Source organism: Erpetoichthys calabaricus, chromosome 1 (assembly GCF_900747795.2).
Source record: "Erpetoichthys calabaricus chromosome 1, fErpCal1.3, whole genome shotgun sequence".
NCBI lineage: Eukaryota > Metazoa > Chordata > Cladistia > Polypteriformes > Polypteridae > Erpetoichthys > Erpetoichthys calabaricus.
Window position 1 is genome coordinate 185,641,737 of NC_041394.2, and position 20,674 is coordinate 185,662,410.

A 20,674-nucleotide genomic window follows, 5' to 3' on the forward strand; every position below is an offset into this window, starting at 1 on the left:
TTTTTGGGTGATGAACTGTATTGGGTTTGCACCAAGTATATTTTTGGAATTAAAGCCAGTTCCATCTTGATCTCATCAGACCATAATACGTTTTCTCACATTGATATTGGGAACATAAATTTTGCAACATGAGAAATTTAAACCACCTCAGTTTTTTTTCTTTTTTTAAATAAGGAATGTCTTATCTCACCACCTAACCCCAAAGCCCCAGCTTCTGAAAAATGTCTGAAAACATTCAAAGAGTTCCAATTACTACAATAAACATGTACAGATCCTTTACAGGTGCATCTCAATTAACTAGAATAACATCGAAAGTTAATTCATTTTAGTAGTTCAATTCAAAAAGTGAAACTCATATACAGTGCATCCGGAAAGTATTCACAGCGCATCACTTTTTCCACATTTTGTTATGTTACAGCCTTATTCCAAAATGGATTAAATTCATTTTTTTCCTCAGATTTCTGCACACAACACCCCATAATGACAACATGAAAAAAAGTTTACTTGAGGTTTTTGCAAATTTATTAAAAATAAAAAAACTGAGAAATCACATGTACATAAGTATTCACAGTCTTTGCTCAATACTTTGTCGACGCACCTTTGGCAGGAATTACAGCCTCAAGTCTTTTTGAATATGATGCCACAAGCTTGACACACCTATCCTTGGCCAGTTTTGCCCATTCCTCTTTGCAGCACCTCTCAAGCTCCATCAGGTTGGATGGGAAGCATCGGTGCACAGCCATTTTAAGATCTCTCCAGAGATGTTCAATTGGATTCAAGTCTGGGCTCTGGCTGGGCCACTCAAGGACATTCACAGAGTTGTCCTGAAGCCACTCCTTTGATATCTTGGCTGTGTGCTTAGGGTCGTTGTCCTGCTGAAAGATGAACCGTTGCCCCAGTCTGAGGTCAAGAGCGCTCTGGAGCAGGTTTTCATCCAGGATGTCTCTGTACATTGCTGCAGTCATCTTTCCCTTTATCCTGACTAGTCTCCCAGTCCCTGCCGCTGAAAAACATCCCACAGCATGATGCTGCCACCACCATGCTTCACTGTAGGGATGGTATTGGCCTGGTGATGAGCGGTGCCTGGTTTCCTCCAAATATGACGCCTGGCATTCACACCAAAGAGTTCAATCTTTGTCTCATCAGACCAGAGAATTTTCTTTCTCATGGTCTGAGAGTCCTTCAGGTGCCTTTTGGCAAACTCCAGGCGGGCTGCCATGTGCCTTTTACTAAGGAATGGCTTCCGTCTGGCCACCCTACCATACAGGCCTGATTGGTGGATTGCTGCAGAGATGGTTGTCCTTCTGGAAGGTTCTCCTCTCTCCACAGAGGACCTCTGGAGCTCTGATAGAGTGACCATCGGGTTCTTGGTCACCTCCCTGACTAAGGCCCTTCTCCCCCGATCACTCAGTTTAGATGGCCGGCCAGCTCTAGGAAGAGTCCTGGTGGTTTCGAACTTCTTCCACTTGCGGATGATGGAGGCCACTGTGCTCTTTGGGACCTTCAAAGCAGCAGAAATTTTTCTGTAACCTTCCCCAGATTTGTGCCTCGAGACAATCCTGTCTCGGAGGTCTACAGACAATTCCTTTGACTTCATGCTTGGTTTGTGCTCTGACATGAACTGTCAACTGTGGGACCTTATATAGACAGGTGTGTGCCTTTCCAAATCATGTCCAGTCAACTGAATTTACCACAGGTGGACTCCAATTAAGCTGCAGAAACATCTCAAGGATGATCAGGGGAAACAGGATGCACCCGAGCTCAATTTCGAGCTTCATGGCAAAGGCTGTGAATACTTATGTACATGTGCTTTCTCAGTTTTTTTTATTTTTAATAAATTTGCAAAAACCTCAAGTAAACTATTTTCACGTTGTCATTATGGGGTGTTGTGTGTAGAATTCCAAGGAAAAAAATGAATTTAATCCATTTTGGAATAAGGCTTTAACATAACAAAATGTGAAAAAAGTGATGTGCTGTGAATACTGTCCAGATGCACTCTAGATTCATTACACACAGAGCGATACATTTCAAGTGTTTACTTTTCATTTTGCCGATTATGGCTTATAACTAATGAAAACCCAAAATTCAGTATCTCAAAATTAGAATATTGTGAAAAAGTGCAATATTGTAGACTCATGGTCTCACACTCCATTCAGCTAATTAACCCAAAACGCCTGCAAAGGTATCCTGAGCCTTTAAACGGTCTCTCTCTCTCTCTGTGTTTGCTTCAGTAGGCCACATAGTCACGGGGGAGACTGCGGACTTGACAGTTGTCCAGAAGACAGTCATCGACACCCTCCACAAGGAGGGTAAGCCACAAAAGGTCATCGCTAAAGAAGCTGGCTGTTCACAGAGTGCTGCATCTAAGCATATTAATGGAAAGTTGAGTGGAAGGAAAAAAATGCTTGTGCACTTTTTTCTGCCACAACAGGGATAACCGCAGCTTTGAGAGGATTGTGACGCACAGCCCACTAAAGAATTTGAGGGAGATTCACAAGGAGTGGACTGCGGCTGGAGTCAGTGCTTCCAGGGCCACCAAACAGACATATATGGGACATGGACTACAACTATCTTACCTGGGCTAAGGAGAAAATGGACTGGACTGTTGCTCAGTGGTCCAAAGTCCTCTTTTCAGATGAAAGTAAATTTTGCATTTCATTTGGAAATCAAGGTCCCAGAGACTAAAGGAAGAGTGGAGAGTCACAAAATCCAAGTTGCTTGAGGTCCAGTGTGAAGTTTCCAGAGTCAGTGATGATATGGAGAGCCATGTCATTTGTTGGTGTTGGTCCACTGTGTTTTATGAAGTCCAAAGTCAGCACAGCCATCTACCAGGAAATGTTAGAGCTCTTCATGCTTCCCTCTGCTGACACGCTTTATGGAGATGCTGATTTCATTTTCCAGCTGGACTTGGCACCTACCCACAATACCAAAAGCATCAATACCTGGTTTAATGACCATGGTATCACTGTGCTTGATTGGCCAGCAAACTCACCTGACTTCAAGAGGAAGATGAGAGATACCAGACCCAACAATGCATATGAGCTGAAGGCTACTATCAAAGCATCCTGGGCTTCCATAACACCTCAGCAGTACCACAGGCTGATTGCTTCCATGCCATACTGCATTGATGCAGCAATTCATGCAAAAGGAGCCCCAACCAAGCATTGAGTATAAAACATTTCTGTATTTTTTTTTTTATTGGTCTTATATAATGGAATTTTCTGAGATACTGAAATTTGAGTTTTCATTACATGCAAGTCATAATCAGCAAAATGAAAAGAAACAAACGCTTGAAATATATCACTCTGTGTGTAATGAATCTATACATTTCACTTTTTGAATTGAATTACTAAAATAAATTAACTTTTCGATGATATTCTAATTTATTGAGATGCACATGTATTGTGATCCGTGGCATCTTGGTTGGATCTCTCATGGGCTTTTGCTATGCCACTGCAATTTTTGGAGGGATACTCTCCTAATAGTGCTATTACTCAACGCCTTAATGTTGGTCTTCACAGAATTCAGTGTTATATATGTCAGTTAAAATGGTTTTGTAACCAACTTTTGACCTTTTCCTCCTGTCTTTGCCACTTCATCAAAAGTCTCCAAGAAAATTATTTAATAACCAGTCCAGTAAGAATCACTTCAAATGATATCAACTGATATTTGTTGAAGGCAAATTACATTTGTACATATGAAATGTGACTTCTTATATCTGGGCACAGTTTAAAAAAATGTAAAAAAAAAAAAAAAAAAAGGTGTGCGGCCAACACATGGAAAGTTTTAAATCATCCTAAAATTTTAAAGGTTTTTGACAGTAACTGATCTTCACATGGATAATGCCATTTTGCAAATGGACAAAAAAAGATATCCCAGAAATCCAGAATGATAAGAGGAAAAATGCCAAGGTTCCATGATATTGGCTTATGGTTAAACTCTGCTGTGATTGTTCTCCAATTCTTACTGTAGCTGCATTTGTTCAAAATTACCAAAGCTTGGCAGCTTTTAGCTTGCTTCATAGGACAGTTCAGGCAATAGTATGACACATTTTCAAATAATTCCACAAGCCAAATATCTTCATTTTAAAAGGTTTAGTAAAAATGAAAAGCAAAATAGTTCACACAAAAATAGAGAAAAAAATGATATTACAAAGAAAAGTAAAGTTCTTGTTTAAAGAAAGATCTGTTTAAGGCTTATTTATTTTGTTTCATTTCTATCTAAGTTTGGTCATACAGTCATTATGTGTAGAACGATCAGAAAACTATGTTCCTCTTTATTCAAGGGCATCTTGTGGCAGCACAAATAAAAATGTATGAATTACTTATTCCCATCATTCTCTATTCTATATATACTGTATAATCACTGATCTATACGCATACAAAATCAACCAGACATGCATTCAACTGGGACAATGCACAAGTAAGATTTAAGGCCAGTACTAAAAGTGCCAGAGAGCTGGCTGAATCCTGGCTATCAAACGAAAACGCCATTAACAGACATTTGGACATAAACCCAGCATATACAAACTTAAGAACATGTTCATAATAAGTAAAAAATTTACGACCGATACTCCTTCCAACCCCCCACCTACCACTTAATTTTGCTATATATTGCCTTTGATTCTTGAATATCTAAGCATTACTCTCTGATGACGGCTCCTGGCAGGGGCTGAAAGCTCAGGAATAAAAACTACTTTATGATACGTGATTCATCATCTCCCTTTGTGAATCTCCAGCTGCAATTATTTATATATATTTTTATATTTTATATATACAGTATTTTTATATATATATATATATATATATATATATATATATATATATATATATATATATATATATACACACACACACACACACACACACACACATACATACATACATACATACATACACACACACATACACACACACACAGTGGGGCAAAAAAGTATTTAGTCAGCCACCAATTGTGCAAGTTCTCCCACTTAAAAAGATGAGAGAGACCTGTAATTTTCATCATAGGTATACCTCAACTATGAGAGACAAAATGAGAAGAAAAAATCCAGAAAATCACATTATCTGATTTTTAAAGAATTTATTTGCAAATTATGGTGGAAAAAAAGTATTTGGTCAATAACAAAAGTTCATCTCAATACTTTGTTATATACCCTTTGTTGGCAATGACACAGGTCAAACATTTTCTGTAAGTCTTCACACAGTGTTGCTGGTATTTTGGCCCATTCCTCCATGCAGATCTCCTCTAGAGCAGTGATGTTTTGGGGCTGTCGCTGGGAAACACGGACTTTCAACTCCCTCCAAAGATTTTTTTATGGGGTTGAGATCTGGAGACTGGCTAGGCCACTCCAGGACCTTGAAGTGCTCCTTACGAAGCCGCTCCTTCGTTACCCGGGCGGTGTGTTTGGGATCATTGTTATGCTGAAAGACCCAGCCACGTTTCATCTTCAATGCCCTTACTGATGGAAGGAGGTTTTCACTCAAAATCTGACGATACATGGCCCCATTCATTCTTTCCTTTACACGGATCAGTCGTCCTGGTCCCTTTGCAGAAAAACAGCCCCAAAGCATGAGGTTTCCACCCCCATGCTTTACAGTAGGTATGGTGTTCTTTGGATGGAACTCAGCATTCTTTCTCCTCCAAACACAACGAGTAGAGTTTTTACCAAAAAGTTCTATTTTGGTTTCATTCCTCTTCTGGATCATCCAAATGCTCTCTAGCAAACTTCAGACGGGCCTGCACATGTACTGGCTTAAGCAGGGGGACATGTCTGGCACTGCAGGATTTGAGTCCCTGGTGGCGTAGTGTGTTACTGATGGTAGCCTTTGTTACTTTGGTCCCAGCTCTCTGCAGGTCATTCACTAGGTCCCCCCGTGTGGTTCTGGGATTTTTGCTCCTCGTTCTTGTGATCATTTTGACCCCACGGGGTGAGATCTTGCATGGAGCCCCAGACTGAGGGAGATTATCAGTGGTCTTGTATGTCTTCCATTTTCTAATAATTGCTCCCACAGTTGATTTCTTCACACCAAGCTGCTTACCTATTGCAGATTCAGTCTTCCCAGCCTGGTGCAGGTCTACAATTTTGTTTCTGGTGTCCTTTGACAGCTCTTTGGTCTTGGCCATAGTGGAGTTTGGAGTGTGACTGTTTGAGGTTGTGGACAGGTGTCTTTTATATTGATAACGAGTTCAAACAGGTGCCATTAATACAGGTAACGAGTGGAGAACAGAGGAGCCTCTTACAGAAGAAGTTACAGGTCTGTGAGAGCCAGAAATCTTGCTTGTTTGTAGGTGACCAAATACTTATTTTCCACCATAATTTGCAAATAAATTCTTTAAAAATCAGACAATGTGATTTTCTGGATTTTTTTTTTTCTCATTTTGTCTTTCATAGTTGAGGTATATCTATGATGAAAATTACAGGCCTCTCTCATCTTTTTAAGTGGGAGAACTTGCACAATTGGTGGCTGACTAAATACTTTTTTGCTCCACTGTATATATATATATTATACACACACACACACACACTAGCCTTGAATTCTATGAGACGGCAGTGCTAAAGACGCCACCAACAAAGCTACTATGCATATTAAAAGCAATTTTACGGAAACAAAGCAGTGAAATTCTCATTTGCATGAGCTAATCAGCATGCTGCATATTCGCCACTCTCTGATGCCATGAATAGTGACAGCAACTACCTTACCATGATGTCAGTCTTCCTCACCTAAAATAACTACCCAACATTTCTTACCTGAAAAATCTCAGAACATTTGCCATTACCAGACAAACAGAATTAGGACATTTACTGTAAAACTGGAGTAAACATATATTGCCTAAAATCTAGCCAAAAAGGTGACTTATCCTGTTAGTAAGATGGCAATGAGCTGCTAAACACAGCTCCAATTACTGTTATTCAGCCTATGTTAAAAAAAAAAAAAAAAAAAAAAAAATGAAACAAGCTTTACAATATTCATATAACATACTCCAACAGATTTAATAAGAATGATTTATTGGTTTACACTACCTTTACAAATCTGATGTGAACACATATCCTGCATCCTATGTACTTCTCTAGAAAACAGATTCAAAATATATAGCCACTTTCATTACACAAAAACGTACATTTCAAATCACATCTCATCTGTTTGTATAAGTCATCATACTTTAGAGTTTAAGACCTCGGCTACTTTGAAGTAAGGTGGAGAAATCAGTGCATGCATTTATATCATCTTCTCTTGACTACTGAAACTGTCTTCCTATAAAGGTTGCAACATGTCATTAATTATTACATTAGTTCCTTAACCTTCTTAGCATTTTATTTTTTCTCCCAAAAAAAAAAAAAAGCATTGCATTTTTTGGCTTGAAAAATTACATTTTTATTAACTCTCATCTTTCTACCATAAAGCATGCAAAACACTACAAGTCAGGTGTAGAAAGTATAACAATCATACAAACAACAACATTAATGAATAACAACAATAATATGAACTGCACACTGTACACGTGCGAGTGATACAAGCGTCATTTTCGGATTCACCAGAATTGCTTTGTTTCCCTGTTCGTTTCAATTTCACTGCCTGAAGACAGATTCACTTTGTCATCACTGTTGATGAGTCGCGTTTCTTACGATACACCATTATGAGGCTAGGAGAAGACACATTTACACTGTTGCCTGGGTAACGCATGGGCACGACACTTATGCAATACATGCCTATACCACTGCCCGAGTTAACACTAGAAACTAATGCTGTTGGCATTTTTACAGCCCATAGTAACCCATGGGTCTTACGCAAGACGCTTCTATACTGTTGTCCAAGTGACTCGAGACTAATGCTTTGCAGTGTTTTTACAGCTGAGTGATGCTCGGATCTAATGCTAAGAAGGTTAATACAGTATGATAACCATATTTGTTTTTTTTCTCTGTTTAATCCCAGACCCACAGTTAAAATCCTCAAAAACTAAGTTTCCAAATGCAGTATCACATTTAAATACACTTTGGCAATAAAACAGAAATTGAAATGACAGTATTAAATAAAACAATTAATGAAGAATTAAAACTTAAAGGCATAAACAATAGCCCAAAAAGAATCAGATCATGGGAACCATTTATCTAATACTAAACAGAACAAGAAGAAAAACAAGTACAGAAAGTTTTTTTTACCTGATCCATGTTTATTTTTTTCAAGAATCAAAAATGTCATTTTTTTCTCTGAAAATTAAGCATTCAGTAGCACAGTACTGTTATGTTAAAAGATGAAAACAACAAAGTTTTTCAAATTTTACTTTTATTCTTTTATCAAAATGTCAGAAACAGCATTTTTTTTAAACAAATGACCAAAACCGAGGAGAAAAAAAATTGCCACCCTCCCCCACCCACAGTTAATTCGTTTAATTTGTGTCACTGAGCACCATCTATATCTCTTAATCTGTAAACCAATTAGCAGCAAAGATAGTGCATGCACTCCGAATATCATGTCTGAGGAAAACTGAAATCTGACCCTGCTCTCCTGAAAAACAAAACAGCATTCACAACAGAGAGCAAAACAGAAGGGAAAAAAAAATAATTAAATGCCAAGCTGTAATACTGTAGCAAATCGGCATAAGCTAAAGAGGGCATTTCTGGCTCAGAATTTCATTCTCTAGTCAACTCATAATTTAACAATTCCAGGTGCCTGTACATTATATAAAAAATGGAGTTGCCAATACCTTAAGAACTCAAGAAGACTGGACTACCTACCTGATTTGCTTAAAAAAAACTGAAACGTTTTAAAACAAGCATATCACATATTATTACTTTATTTCACCAATGAGGTAAAGTGCTTTATGATGGTACTAGTATCACAGAGAAGTTAATAATAAAAATGTATACACTGACAAAACAGAAGAAAAAAACTGGAAATAAAACCACCTATACAGTAATAATGGGAAATGTGTGGCTGGTAACCAAATGTTAGCAAGGCATTCAGTCTCCCTACCCTCTTACATAAATATGGCTTTATTTACTTTGACAGATGGGAGCCACACAGACACATAATGAAACACCACATTCGCCCCCTCAACAGAGTGCATTTTGTGATAACTGGTCACTTCATTAACACATCTTTTCACTGCCACTAAACTGGAATGTTTAACAGAAGCAGACCAAAAAAAAAAAAATACAGAAGAGAAGGAGAGACACAAATAAAGATGTTTGGGGACCAAAAACCTTCAATATCAAAACACTGCCACTTCAGGCAAAAATGTCTTCACCAGCTACTTATTTGGATAGCAAACAAATATTTGATTAAGTAAGATGTATAAACCTGTGTGAAGGATGGTTTGGGGTTTGTGGGGGATGGTGAGTGGGTTTGGAAATTGCAAGGAAAAAAATGGAATGGATAGAAACATATTATGGAATTCTAAAAAATATTCTGATAAAAAATGCTTCTAAATATTAAACATGAAACAATCAGAACTGGCAAACTAAAGAGAGGCAGGGTGAGGGAGAACAGAATTATGTTTTTGTGAACCAAACATGATAAAACAAAAGGTTTGTGGTGATAGTGCCACTGAAGATCAGAAAAGAGGTCATACTCTATCACACTCAAACTGAAAGTTTAAAAGGCCAAATCCATAGGATAAAACATTCACAAGCCAATTTGTATATTTGCTAAATTATACAGATGAAAAGATATTAGGAGGTGACATTCTGGGGTTAACTGATGAATAAATTGAGACTTCTGAATTCAATATCTTCACTAAAGGTAACAACTTCAGCCCTATGTCTTCCTTTATTATAGTCCTTCACCAAATTAATTAAAACTAAAGGCAGCCTGACTGACCGACTGATGGAATGACCAGTTTTGATCTCAAACAGCATTTAAACATTAACAAAAACAAGAAAGCAGTTCTGAAGAAATGCTAACGAGCACCATCAAGTAGTTGATAAGAAAAAGGTGCAAAAAATTACTGTGTTGTTTAACTTTACAGCTCATATTTAAATTACACTTTCATCCATTACAATACTACATAAAAAGGACAATTAAAAATCCCTGTTTCCTGACTGAGTTACAGAGTCTTGTGAGAGAAGCAAAACTTGCTCCATACTACCTTGGTAGGGGGTAGAGACACTTAAACCTTTCTTACAGTTATTGATATATTTTGCTGCTTTGTTTTACACATTCCTGGAGATTTTGTCAAGAGCCAGGGATACAGTACACTACACACAAAACAAACCCAATCACTGGATGTGGCTGTGAAAGACAAAATGTCATTTAAAGCAAGAAAGCCAGCACTCATTTCATGTGAACAGCAAGAGGCCTAAAAGCTTTTTGGTACAACTGGTCCCATGCAGAAGGACAAGTTTAAACTGCAGTTTATAGAACATTAAAAGCCGATTTGGGATACTTTTTCATGTTAGTTTCAAAATATAAACATGTCTAACTTCGTATACAGACTAAATAATTTTTGCCTCTGTAAGTGAAGTTCAGAAGAAGAAACAATAGTTTAAATTCCCAAAATGAAATTTAATATTTCAACCCCTTGAGGAAGATAAGCTGTAATAAAAAGAAAAAAACCCAAAAAACTTAATTTACTCTTTCACAATTGGAAATCATGAGAAACAAGTAGGATTTGTTCTACACAGACAAATCGTTGATGCGTCATTAACCGTTAGCATAAGTAGCAATGAAATAAGATGGACAGGGTGGAAAAGAAGGCATCATCTTGGTCTTTCTTGCACGGGGAGGAGTAGGGAGGCAACATGATCTCCAGGATGAGACTCTGATTTGCATTTGTCTATCAGAAGCTTCTACTTCCTCAGAGTGGTAATTTTTTTGTAGCAGCACCCTGGTCCCTGTCTGTCTGTCAGTCGGTCAGTCCAGCAAAGCAGGGTGCATTACCGCAAAAGGATGGTCCAATCAGAAGCAATATTAACAGCTGGTTTGCGAAGCGTTAATATCGAAGTTGCAGCGTCAAATTCATATTCAACTTCTGAGGTACTTCCATCTTAAAAGGGGGGAGAGAAAAAAACATTAATGCAAACTGAAATGTATAGACTGGCATTACCCTATAAGATGTTTGTGGAGGATATAAGCACACTTTTAGATTTCTCCTAGTACACAGACATGTAAAAAATTTTCATTTACAGTTCCAAATTAACAAACAGCACTGGTTTTCTCTCAAACATGATACCTAACAGACTGATTTGCATATTCTTAGCCAATTACTTTTATCTAGAGGCTCTAGAAAAATTCTGTAGCACACACTTTTCTGAAAGTAATATGGGACATAAAGACAGTCTGACAGAACTGTACTTTCATAGCTTTTACAGGGGAAGACAACTGTACTGTTATTAATGCTTATCACTTTATCACTAGAAGCATATTTTGCATAACTTCAATCCTATGTTTTTGCATAAAGTTTTGATATCTTTAGTGGAATTAACACTGGTACAGTCATGTTTTGCCAATTTGAAAAATAATTCCATGATTCCAAAAACCTGATGCATTTCATAAGATTTCACATTACTAATCAAAAATTGACAATGCTGTGTGTCCTTGGGGGGGGAGGGGTGTGTGTGCGTGTAAATGACTGCGGCAATTTAAATCTTCAGATATTCAGTATTCAAAATGATCTATAAAGATCCATCCAAAGTACATAAAATAGAAAATTAACTAATTACTAATTCTTCACTTCTCAGCTGCCCCCATTAGGGGGTTACCACAGCGGATCATATGTTTCCATATCTTCCTGTCCTCTGCATCCCACCATCTGCATGTCATCTCTCACCACATCCATAAACCTTCTCTTAGGCCTTCCTCTTTTCCTCTGGCCTGGCAGCTCTACTCTTAGCATCCTTCTCCCAATATACTCCGCATCTGTCCTCTACACATGTCCAGACCAACGCAATCTCACCTGTCTGGCTTTGACTCTAAACCATCCAACCTGAGCTGACCAGGTAATGTACTAATTTCTAATCCTGTCCATCCTCATGACACCCAATGCAAATCCTAACATCTTATAACTCTGCCACTTCCAGCTATGTCTCATGTCTTTTTGGCAGTGCCACCATCTTCAACCGATATAACATAGCTAGTATCACTACCGTCTTGTAGACCTTCCCTTTCACTCTTGTTGGTAGTACCCTTCTCCACCCACTCTACCCAGCCTGCATTCACTTCATGTCCCTAACACACTTCCATTACTCTACTGTTGAACCCAGGTATTTAAACTCATCCACATTTATGAACTCTACTCCCTGCATCCTCACTATCCCTCTGTCCCTCTCATTCACACACGTATTCTGTCTTCTTCCTACTGATCTTCATTCCTCTCCTCTCTACAGAGCATATCTCCACTTCTCCAAGGTCTCCGCAAACTGCTCCCTACTCTTGTTACAGATAATGTTATCAGCAAACATCACAGTCCAAAGGGGCTCCTGTCTAGTTTCATCTGTCAACCTGTCCATCACCATTGCAAATAAAGGGCTCAGAGCCCATCCCTGATGTAATCCCACCTCAACCTTAAAGACACCTGTCACTCCTACTGCTAATTTCTGACTGGTCTAAATGAAAATGTTAGACTTTGCTCATATGTTATAGGGAAAATCCCAGAAAGAAGTAATGCTTCACTGAAAGCCGTTACTACAGTTTTACTTAAAGCCAGTCAATTCTATTCTCTAAATATGGCCAATACTAAACTTATGCAAGAAACTGCCATTCTACTCTAAAGTAGCTGGCATTAAATTTTAAAAAGGAGCAAAATGAGAAATAGAAATGAAAGGTATTCAACACATATAGTACATATACTCAAACTACAGTGCAATTCCAGATATTACGATCCGGCCTTAACAATTAACCTCAAAGTTATGCTGTTGATGCAGCTTTGAAACTTAGAGCACTGGCTAATTAACTTTTGATCAATTGTAGTTGAATAACAAGCACAATGACAACATCACCTTTTCAATCCAGTTGATATTTGAGTAAACATATTTAGTATTTTTTTCATGTTATTTCCTTTTACATTATGCTTTAACATTTATGTTGCAGGATATCATTTTTTGCTCACACAATGTTCATGTGTAGTTGACAGCCTTGGTACATAGTTGTTACACACCCAGTATGTGAATTGTAATGCAATGTCAATTTCTCATTGTTTCAGTGAAACAGCTTGTAGCGTGTTGTGCTTTTTGAGCCTGCATTACTCAGTTCAGTTTTCGATTCAGTAACACACCCAAATATTCACTACAAGCCAGTTTAAAGTCACCAGTAAGGTTAGCGGATATGTCTTTTGACTTAGAGAACAAACTGGAAAAAACCCAACATAGAATGTGCACACTCTATACAGGAGTAGGGATTAGAAATCAGGAATATGGTTTTAGCTTACTTTTTACAAATTACACTGTGTGTTTTCCTTCCCTACCTAACATAATTTAAGCAAGCAGAGGCTGCAAGAAATATCACAGTGACTCTCAAAATTCGGTCCTCAGGGTCCCCTGTGGCTGCAGGATTTTGTTTCAATCAGTCAGTTATTGTTACCTTTAATTGATCTCATTGTTTAATTAGCTGACCAATTTTTTCCCTTTAATTTTGCACTTAGAAAAGTGTAATAGTATTACACTTATAGGAAGTTAAAACATTTGCATTTCTTCTATATCTTTAAATGCCTACTTTATTATTTTTCTATGGAGTTTGCTCTTTTAATTATATTGGAATACAGACAATGATGAGCACAGCAGACACCCACGTAAACCACATTGAAAAGAACAACGACTTTGTCACTCACTTGCGCTTATTAGTAAACCAGAACTTAAAAAAATACATATTAACAAATACATTCCTGCTTCATTTAGTAAAATATAGCATATCCAGTTTGTCATTGCCAAATAAGATGCAAAAAACAAACTTGGATATAATAGCTTGCTTTAGATTAGGACAAAAAGCAGCAGCTACAGGGGGCCCAGAGGACTGAATGTTGAAAACAGAGATAAAGTGTGAACAAGCCTGTAATTAAGCATACAATTAAAATTATCCATATTACTAACCGAGAATGGTAAACCGGATGGACGCAGGGACATCCGGCCATGGGCCGTGGACGCAAAAGACGTACTGCGCAGGCGCCCCCACAAAACCCCCCTTCCAAGCAACGGAAACCGGATGCAAAGCAACGTAAAAAAAGAAATGAGGCGCCCATGGCACACAGAAAAAAGGAGTCAGACGCCGGCGCCGCACGAAGCCCATGGCACACGAAACGGAACACACACAAAGAAGAGAATTGAGACCCACGACACACACACACCCCCTCCACTAACAGAGATAAAATAAAGTGAGGCAACGCCCCCTAGCGCACACAAAAAAAAAAAGTCAGATGCGAGCGCCACACAAACCCATTGGACACAAAACGGGACAGACTACGGACATAGCACACGAAACATACACAAAAAGCAGGATTCGGACCCACGACCACACTAACATAAATAAGAAATGAGACAAAGCCCCATTACTGAACGAACCGTCCGTATTAAATATACGTCATCTGAACACATTCAAACGATCTCATTACACTGATGCACTATTAACCGTTCAACCACAGAAAAGGCTCCATATTAACAGTGAGTGCGATCCTCCTTATTACTTATCCATATTTCTATAGCTGAAGAACAAACAAGTCACGCTCACGGGTACAAAACGATACGGCTCGAGTGACAGGACCAAACACACGAACCCGCATGAAAAAAAACAATACATGTCGGTCGACTAACCGACATACAAAAATGGGCAAGGCTCTATACAATGAACGCCGTAAACTGCAACGGGCTTCTCACACAGCACAGGCAAATCGATTACAGCTCCAGAATAGCACGTCCCAAAATACGGCACAGATAAAACACACACGTCAAGGACATCAACGACAGACACCTGCTAAACGATTGCGCCAGTTAGCTGACAACGCGTTCAATAATGAGTCCACTATTCATGAAAATTCATTGGGATTAATGAATGTCATTTGCAATCATTGTCATTCACTTAACTTCCCTGAAGAAACAACTGGCAATACAAGTAATGAATTTACACGTTATTGTCAAAAGGGTCAAATTTGACTGCCTCCTTTACATTCATATCCTGCATATCTACAGAAGCTTCTAACTAACGAAGTACCTGAAAGTAAAAACTTTATGAACTGCATTAGATCCTACAATAGTTCATTTGCTTTTGCATCTAATGGCATCCAGTCACTTACTCAACACCATTGATAAACTTCTACAAACGTTGATGAATAATAATATTCCCTTTGGAGGAAAGGTACTTTTATTAGGAGGAGATTTTACACAGTGCTTAGCTATTATTCCATATGCCATGCGCTCGGCTATTCTTCAGTCCACCTTAAAATACGCAGACAATTGGCATTGCTTTCAAAAGAGTTACAGAGATATTTGGAACAACAATCTCATTACACCAAATACCCCTTTTAACACAACGAACTATATTATGTCCAAAAAATATTAATGTTGATCACATTAATAACCAGGTCATTTCATTACTTCCTGGAGTGGCACAGCTCTTTCTAAGCTCTGACGACAATGACCATCTTAATTTCCCCTTAGAATATTTGAACACTATTAACCCAGCCGGATTACCACAACACAATCTTAGCCTTAAAAACGGAACAATAATCATGCTATTAAGAAACCTTAACACTAAACAGGGTTTATGCAATGGTACACGTTTAGTCGTCAACACCATGCCACACAATGTTATTAAAGCAAAACTTCTTACAGAATCACATGCTAACAATACTGTTCTAATTCCTACAATTACCTTACAACTTCTGACCTAGAATTACCTTTTACACTTAAACGGCGACAGTTCCCCATTAAACCTGCCTCGACCATGACCATCAACAAATCACAAGGACAAACCATAGACAAAGTTAACATCTACCTCTCTGAGCCCGTTTTTGGACATGGACAACTTTATTTGCTTCCTATATGCGTCATCTACACCTTCACACTATGCTATATCTCATTCATACATCACACTCTTTGTAATGTCACAACACCAGGGGTTGGCGAGCGAAGCGAGCAGGGGGTGGAGACCCCTAGTAATCTACATAAATAGTCAAGCTGGTGCCTTTCTTATATATAACACACACATCAATTATGACATATAATGTGCACTTAGAAAACAGTCTGGGATCGATCAACACCTTGAATACTGCATTTACTCTGATCTTTAATTCATTAATTAAGGATTTCCCTCAGTATTTTGTTATGGCTCCACAATGTCCCTGCAGCAGGGAGAGGGGTAGGGGCAGGAATCGTATCTTGTCTCACAACTTTTTAATTGCAACTACACCATCACTGCAATCCATCTGCCATGTTTTCTACTCTGTAATGTGCTAAATTCAAGTAGGCATAAGTCTCAATCTGGAATCATCATTAAATATCACTTCTTTCTATGAAAAAATGTAATTGGCCAGCATCATATGTGCATTATGAAGTGGTTTTACATGCATAATTCTGATCCTTCATTCGCTGTTGCTGGGAAAGACAAATCAAACAACAAAAGGTCTCTGTACATCACTACATAATACAGGCAGAGTTCAAATCTACAGAATTTGGATTTACAATGTGTATTACACCTTCTCATAAAATGTAATTTTATTTAAGCACATTCATGTTACTTGGGCTGCCAGGTGTCATTTTCTGGTGAAAAAGGTGCAAGTACATTGAAAGAGAATTAATAAGTCTTGTGCCACTTGTGTCCTTTACACAGCAAGACAATACCACAATATATTTTTTTCTGAGCTAGAAAGTAACCAGAACTGTATGTGGCAACCAGAAGTAAAAAAAATATTTTTCCAGCAGCGCAGGGTGCAAGGTTAGAAGCACACGAACTGGTTCTTTGCAGGTCTCAATCACACCGTCAAGTATAAAAGATTGTGCTGCCTGCAATCCTTTGACAGAAATCTATAAAGCATCAATTTGACTATAAACATTTACGAAACACAAGAAAACTATCAGAGGCTTCATGCTTGTTTTTGGATTCACTTATCCATTTTTATGAAACCAGATTTTTGCCTTAACTGAATTATTCGCCCTATCCTGATTGTGTGCGCGCCTGTAAACACACTCAATGTTAGTAATAATGTATTGGCACTACTGCACTAAAAATCGACTTTATTTAAAATACAGCTAATGTGTTTTTATTTTTGATTCTTCCTCTCCAGTTTAATGTGTTAAATACATACATATTGTTGTTCATAAAATGGACTACTTTGTTGAATGAAATCCACCGTAAACACAAAATACATTAACGAAAACAACTACAATAATGATCATAATTACTAAATAAGTCAATTTACCAGGCAGTTTGTCTGGCGGGAATTAGAAATGTGTGCTGATAAAACACCTCTAACGCACTGCAAGGTTTAAGGAGATACCCTCACAGAAGCACCAGTGTGCCTGGTTATTTTGTGAAGGGCACAGAAAACTTACTTCCAGATTACTTACTGTGATTTCCCTCTCTTACTTAACAATATTCCATACTCTGCCTCTCTCTGTTTAACTTTCAATAGTCAATAAAGTGGTCTCTCTTTTAAATTCACATTGATCTTAGTCAGTAGAGTCAATTTTTTACCATAGCAACCCTTTAAATCCATGAAGTTGGCAATGTGTGCCTTGGGATGAAAACCAAGGATGAAAGGGTTCTAATGACACTAGCTTTATCAATTACCGCTAGAAATTATTATTTTTTTCTTCTTTTTGCAGTATTTACATCTATTGCATCCATGAGTGTACATCATAACAGCTACTCCAGATGACAGGACCTCCAAGTATAAACAGAAGAGGATCTAAAGAGTGGTTGCATATTAATAAAAATGAACATGCTAAGTGCGGGATGTATGTATAATATGATTAAATACCTTCTTACATGGTGTTAACGTACAATAATTCACTGGTTTCAATTTCTGAAATGTCAGAAAAGAGAAGGAACTGGCAGCATCTGCTGCTGTTACCGTGGCTAAGAAAGACAAAAGAAAGCAAAAATGAAGGTATTTTGCCACTAATTAAATAACTCATTAAATAATGAGTCTTGTATTATAATGAACAGTTATAAAAATGTTTTTAAACTCCTAACTGGTCTCTTAAGTTGAAAAGATAAAATGCCAGAGCATTTCTTTGATTTGAGTCTTGTCTTTATCATGCTAACGACATACTAATTTCTGATAAACTGTACATCTCCTGCATTTGTTAAGATGAATGCCTCTTTTACCTTCAGCCTTATAAAAGTAACAGGTTAAAGCAGTCCATTGCAGACGGAAATGCTGGTAAATACTATCATTTGCTGTGAGAAATGTAGCTGTCTTTTCATGATCCATACATACTGTATATTATTTTTCAACTACTGGCATGTATAGTACATAACTGTGCTTTATTACAAAGTACCTTACTTTCTCTGGAATCACAGATTTTCCTACTATTAGACACACTGGAGGGGGTGTGACAAATACATCAACTCTTTCAAATATTACAGGCAAAAACTTAAACAGTGGCACAACTGTGATATTTACTATTAAACCACACAATACCAGCTACACTTCTTGCCATCGTGTTTAAATTAAATTCCACATGGTGATCTAACTCGGTCAACTTATTAGCATCAAAGGCAAATACCACATGCTTCTAATCCAAACTATGCCTCACAGGATGGCCTTCCATGACTCATACAAAACTATCATGTATATATAATAATTCATTACATTTATATAGCGCTTTTCTCAGTACTCAAAGCGCTATATATGAGAAAATTATCAGCATGATTACAAAGGCAGGCTAAGTTTAAATCAAGTCCGATCAGCCTACGGAAAGAATTTTTGTTCAAGTCAAAGAACACTAAAATATGAGAACTGTTTGTGCATTCTGTAGTAGAAGGAATTAAATACTATAGGTACCTTTAAAGAGATCCCAACTTTAATTAGAATGTGAGGAAAGACTGACCATGACATATTCTAGTCCTATATTCTATATTTCTATACCTTTGTTGATCACATTCATACTGTACTTCTTTATATTAATGAACACAGCTATGGACATTCTACAAGCCTGAAGTAATCGTTGCCCCAGTGATGCTCACAAGTAACGAGACAATTAGACTTGTGGCACATACTGACCTAAATAAAAAGCAACTTTATGGTTAGAGACACGAGTTCAATTCTACATATGGGAAAAAAAAAACATGGAGGATATATCATTAGGCAAGGATTTTATATTATATAAAATCCTTGCCTAACTAGTTCATATTAACATTAAGAGCATGTAGGAACAGATAACTCAAGTGTACAAAGCATTAGAGATGGAGTGGGTTCCTGAACCACGGTAGTGGCATTGAAGATGAAATGCACACAATGTATAAAACTAAGAAATGCAATCATACATTGTAGCATGTTATAAGTGATAACACATGGTCAACAGAACAGCAACAAAAAGATCTGTCACTTGCCTTTCATCTGTATATGCACTTTGCTGGGCTTCTGTGCTCCCATCACCACCACTTTCTCAAGCCAGGCTTTTGTTGTGAAGTGGCTGCTGTTGTCGGCATTACTGTATGCAAGAAAGACAGGGAACTTATCAAAGTCACAAAAACAATTCTATGGAAATGTATTTTTGCAACAAATAAAAGAATTAAAAAAACTTGGATTAAATATTTATAAGTACTATTCAGTGATGACTCCTCAAAGAACTGCATAAACAAAATGTCCAACAATAGAAGTAAAATATGATGCACAAGATGTGGTGTGTTGCACCACAAATCTGAAATAGATGCTGAATAATTTCGAAGCATAGAAAACTGAATGTATATCAGTTTCACACTAACTCAAGTGAATATACTATGAGTATATACTGTACTGTATATTATGAACTTATCAAAATTATGCATTTTTAATTAAAATTAGCAGTTTTTTGTCTATGAACAACACATAACATTCTGGTGACTGAGAATATATTGTGAAGTAATGCTTCAATAAACTTCAATGTTAGAGCGGTCAAATTTAAAAAAAGGAAATTTGATATAATTATAATAAAAACAAGAACACATTCAAAATACCTGTCCATAGCTTTAAAATTTTGGATACTATCTGTACATGTGCACTCTTGGTGCAGTTATGTATATTTTTTGTTAAGAACATTTACTATTCTGTTCACAGTGCACCCAATTAAGAAAAGTCTTTACGACTTAAGCCCCGTTATTTAAAAGACGTGTGTGAAAACTGCAGCTTTCAAATTTACATTTGAAAATGTAGCTCATTTAAAAAAACAACAAAAAAAAAAAAGACAGACTTTTCTAGGCATCAAGTGACATAAATCAAACAACAAGTGAAATATGGTCTTTGCATTGACCACCTACTTGTATTGCAAATAAGAAACCCAAATATATTGTAACTGCTCAAAAAAACAACCATTTCTCTTTGTCTCAGTTATGCTGCTTTTTATTTAGAGGTCAAAAGAGACGAACGTTTCTCCCAATATGTATTTTATACAAGCAGAGGCACTGTTTCCCTGTGTGTGTTTTACAAATGAAACGCCTGACTGCGCTAAATATTGCATTTTACAATTCTTTAAAATATTTCCTACTTATTAAGACTTATTTAGCAGACCTTTTCATTCAAAGCAACCTGTATGTAAAATGAGTGAGAG

At 37.4% G+C, this 20,674-nt stretch overlaps 2 protein-coding genes across 2 annotated transcripts in view; one reads left to right on the plus strand and one right to left on the minus strand.

Moving 5' to 3' along the window:
- LOC114658053 (bcl2-associated agonist of cell death-like) overlaps positions 1 to 20,674 on the plus strand; it is a 695,521-nt gene that overhangs the window by 426,333 nt on the left and 248,514 nt on the right. The window lies entirely within an intron of this gene.
- LOC114658016 (neutral alpha-glucosidase AB-like) overlaps positions 8,266 to 20,674 on the minus strand; it is a 204,196-nt gene continuing 191,787 nt past the window's right edge. Inside the window, exons 24-25 of the mRNA XM_028810054.2 lie at positions 19,479 to 19,579; positions 8,266 to 10,983 (exon numbers count right to left, since the gene is read on the minus strand). Of these exons, the coding sequence (XP_028665887.1) occupies positions 10,874 to 10,983; positions 19,479 to 19,579 (211 nt within the window). The 3' untranslated portion in view covers positions 8,266 to 10,873. The remainder of the gene's footprint in view (positions 10,984 to 19,478; positions 19,580 to 20,674) is intronic.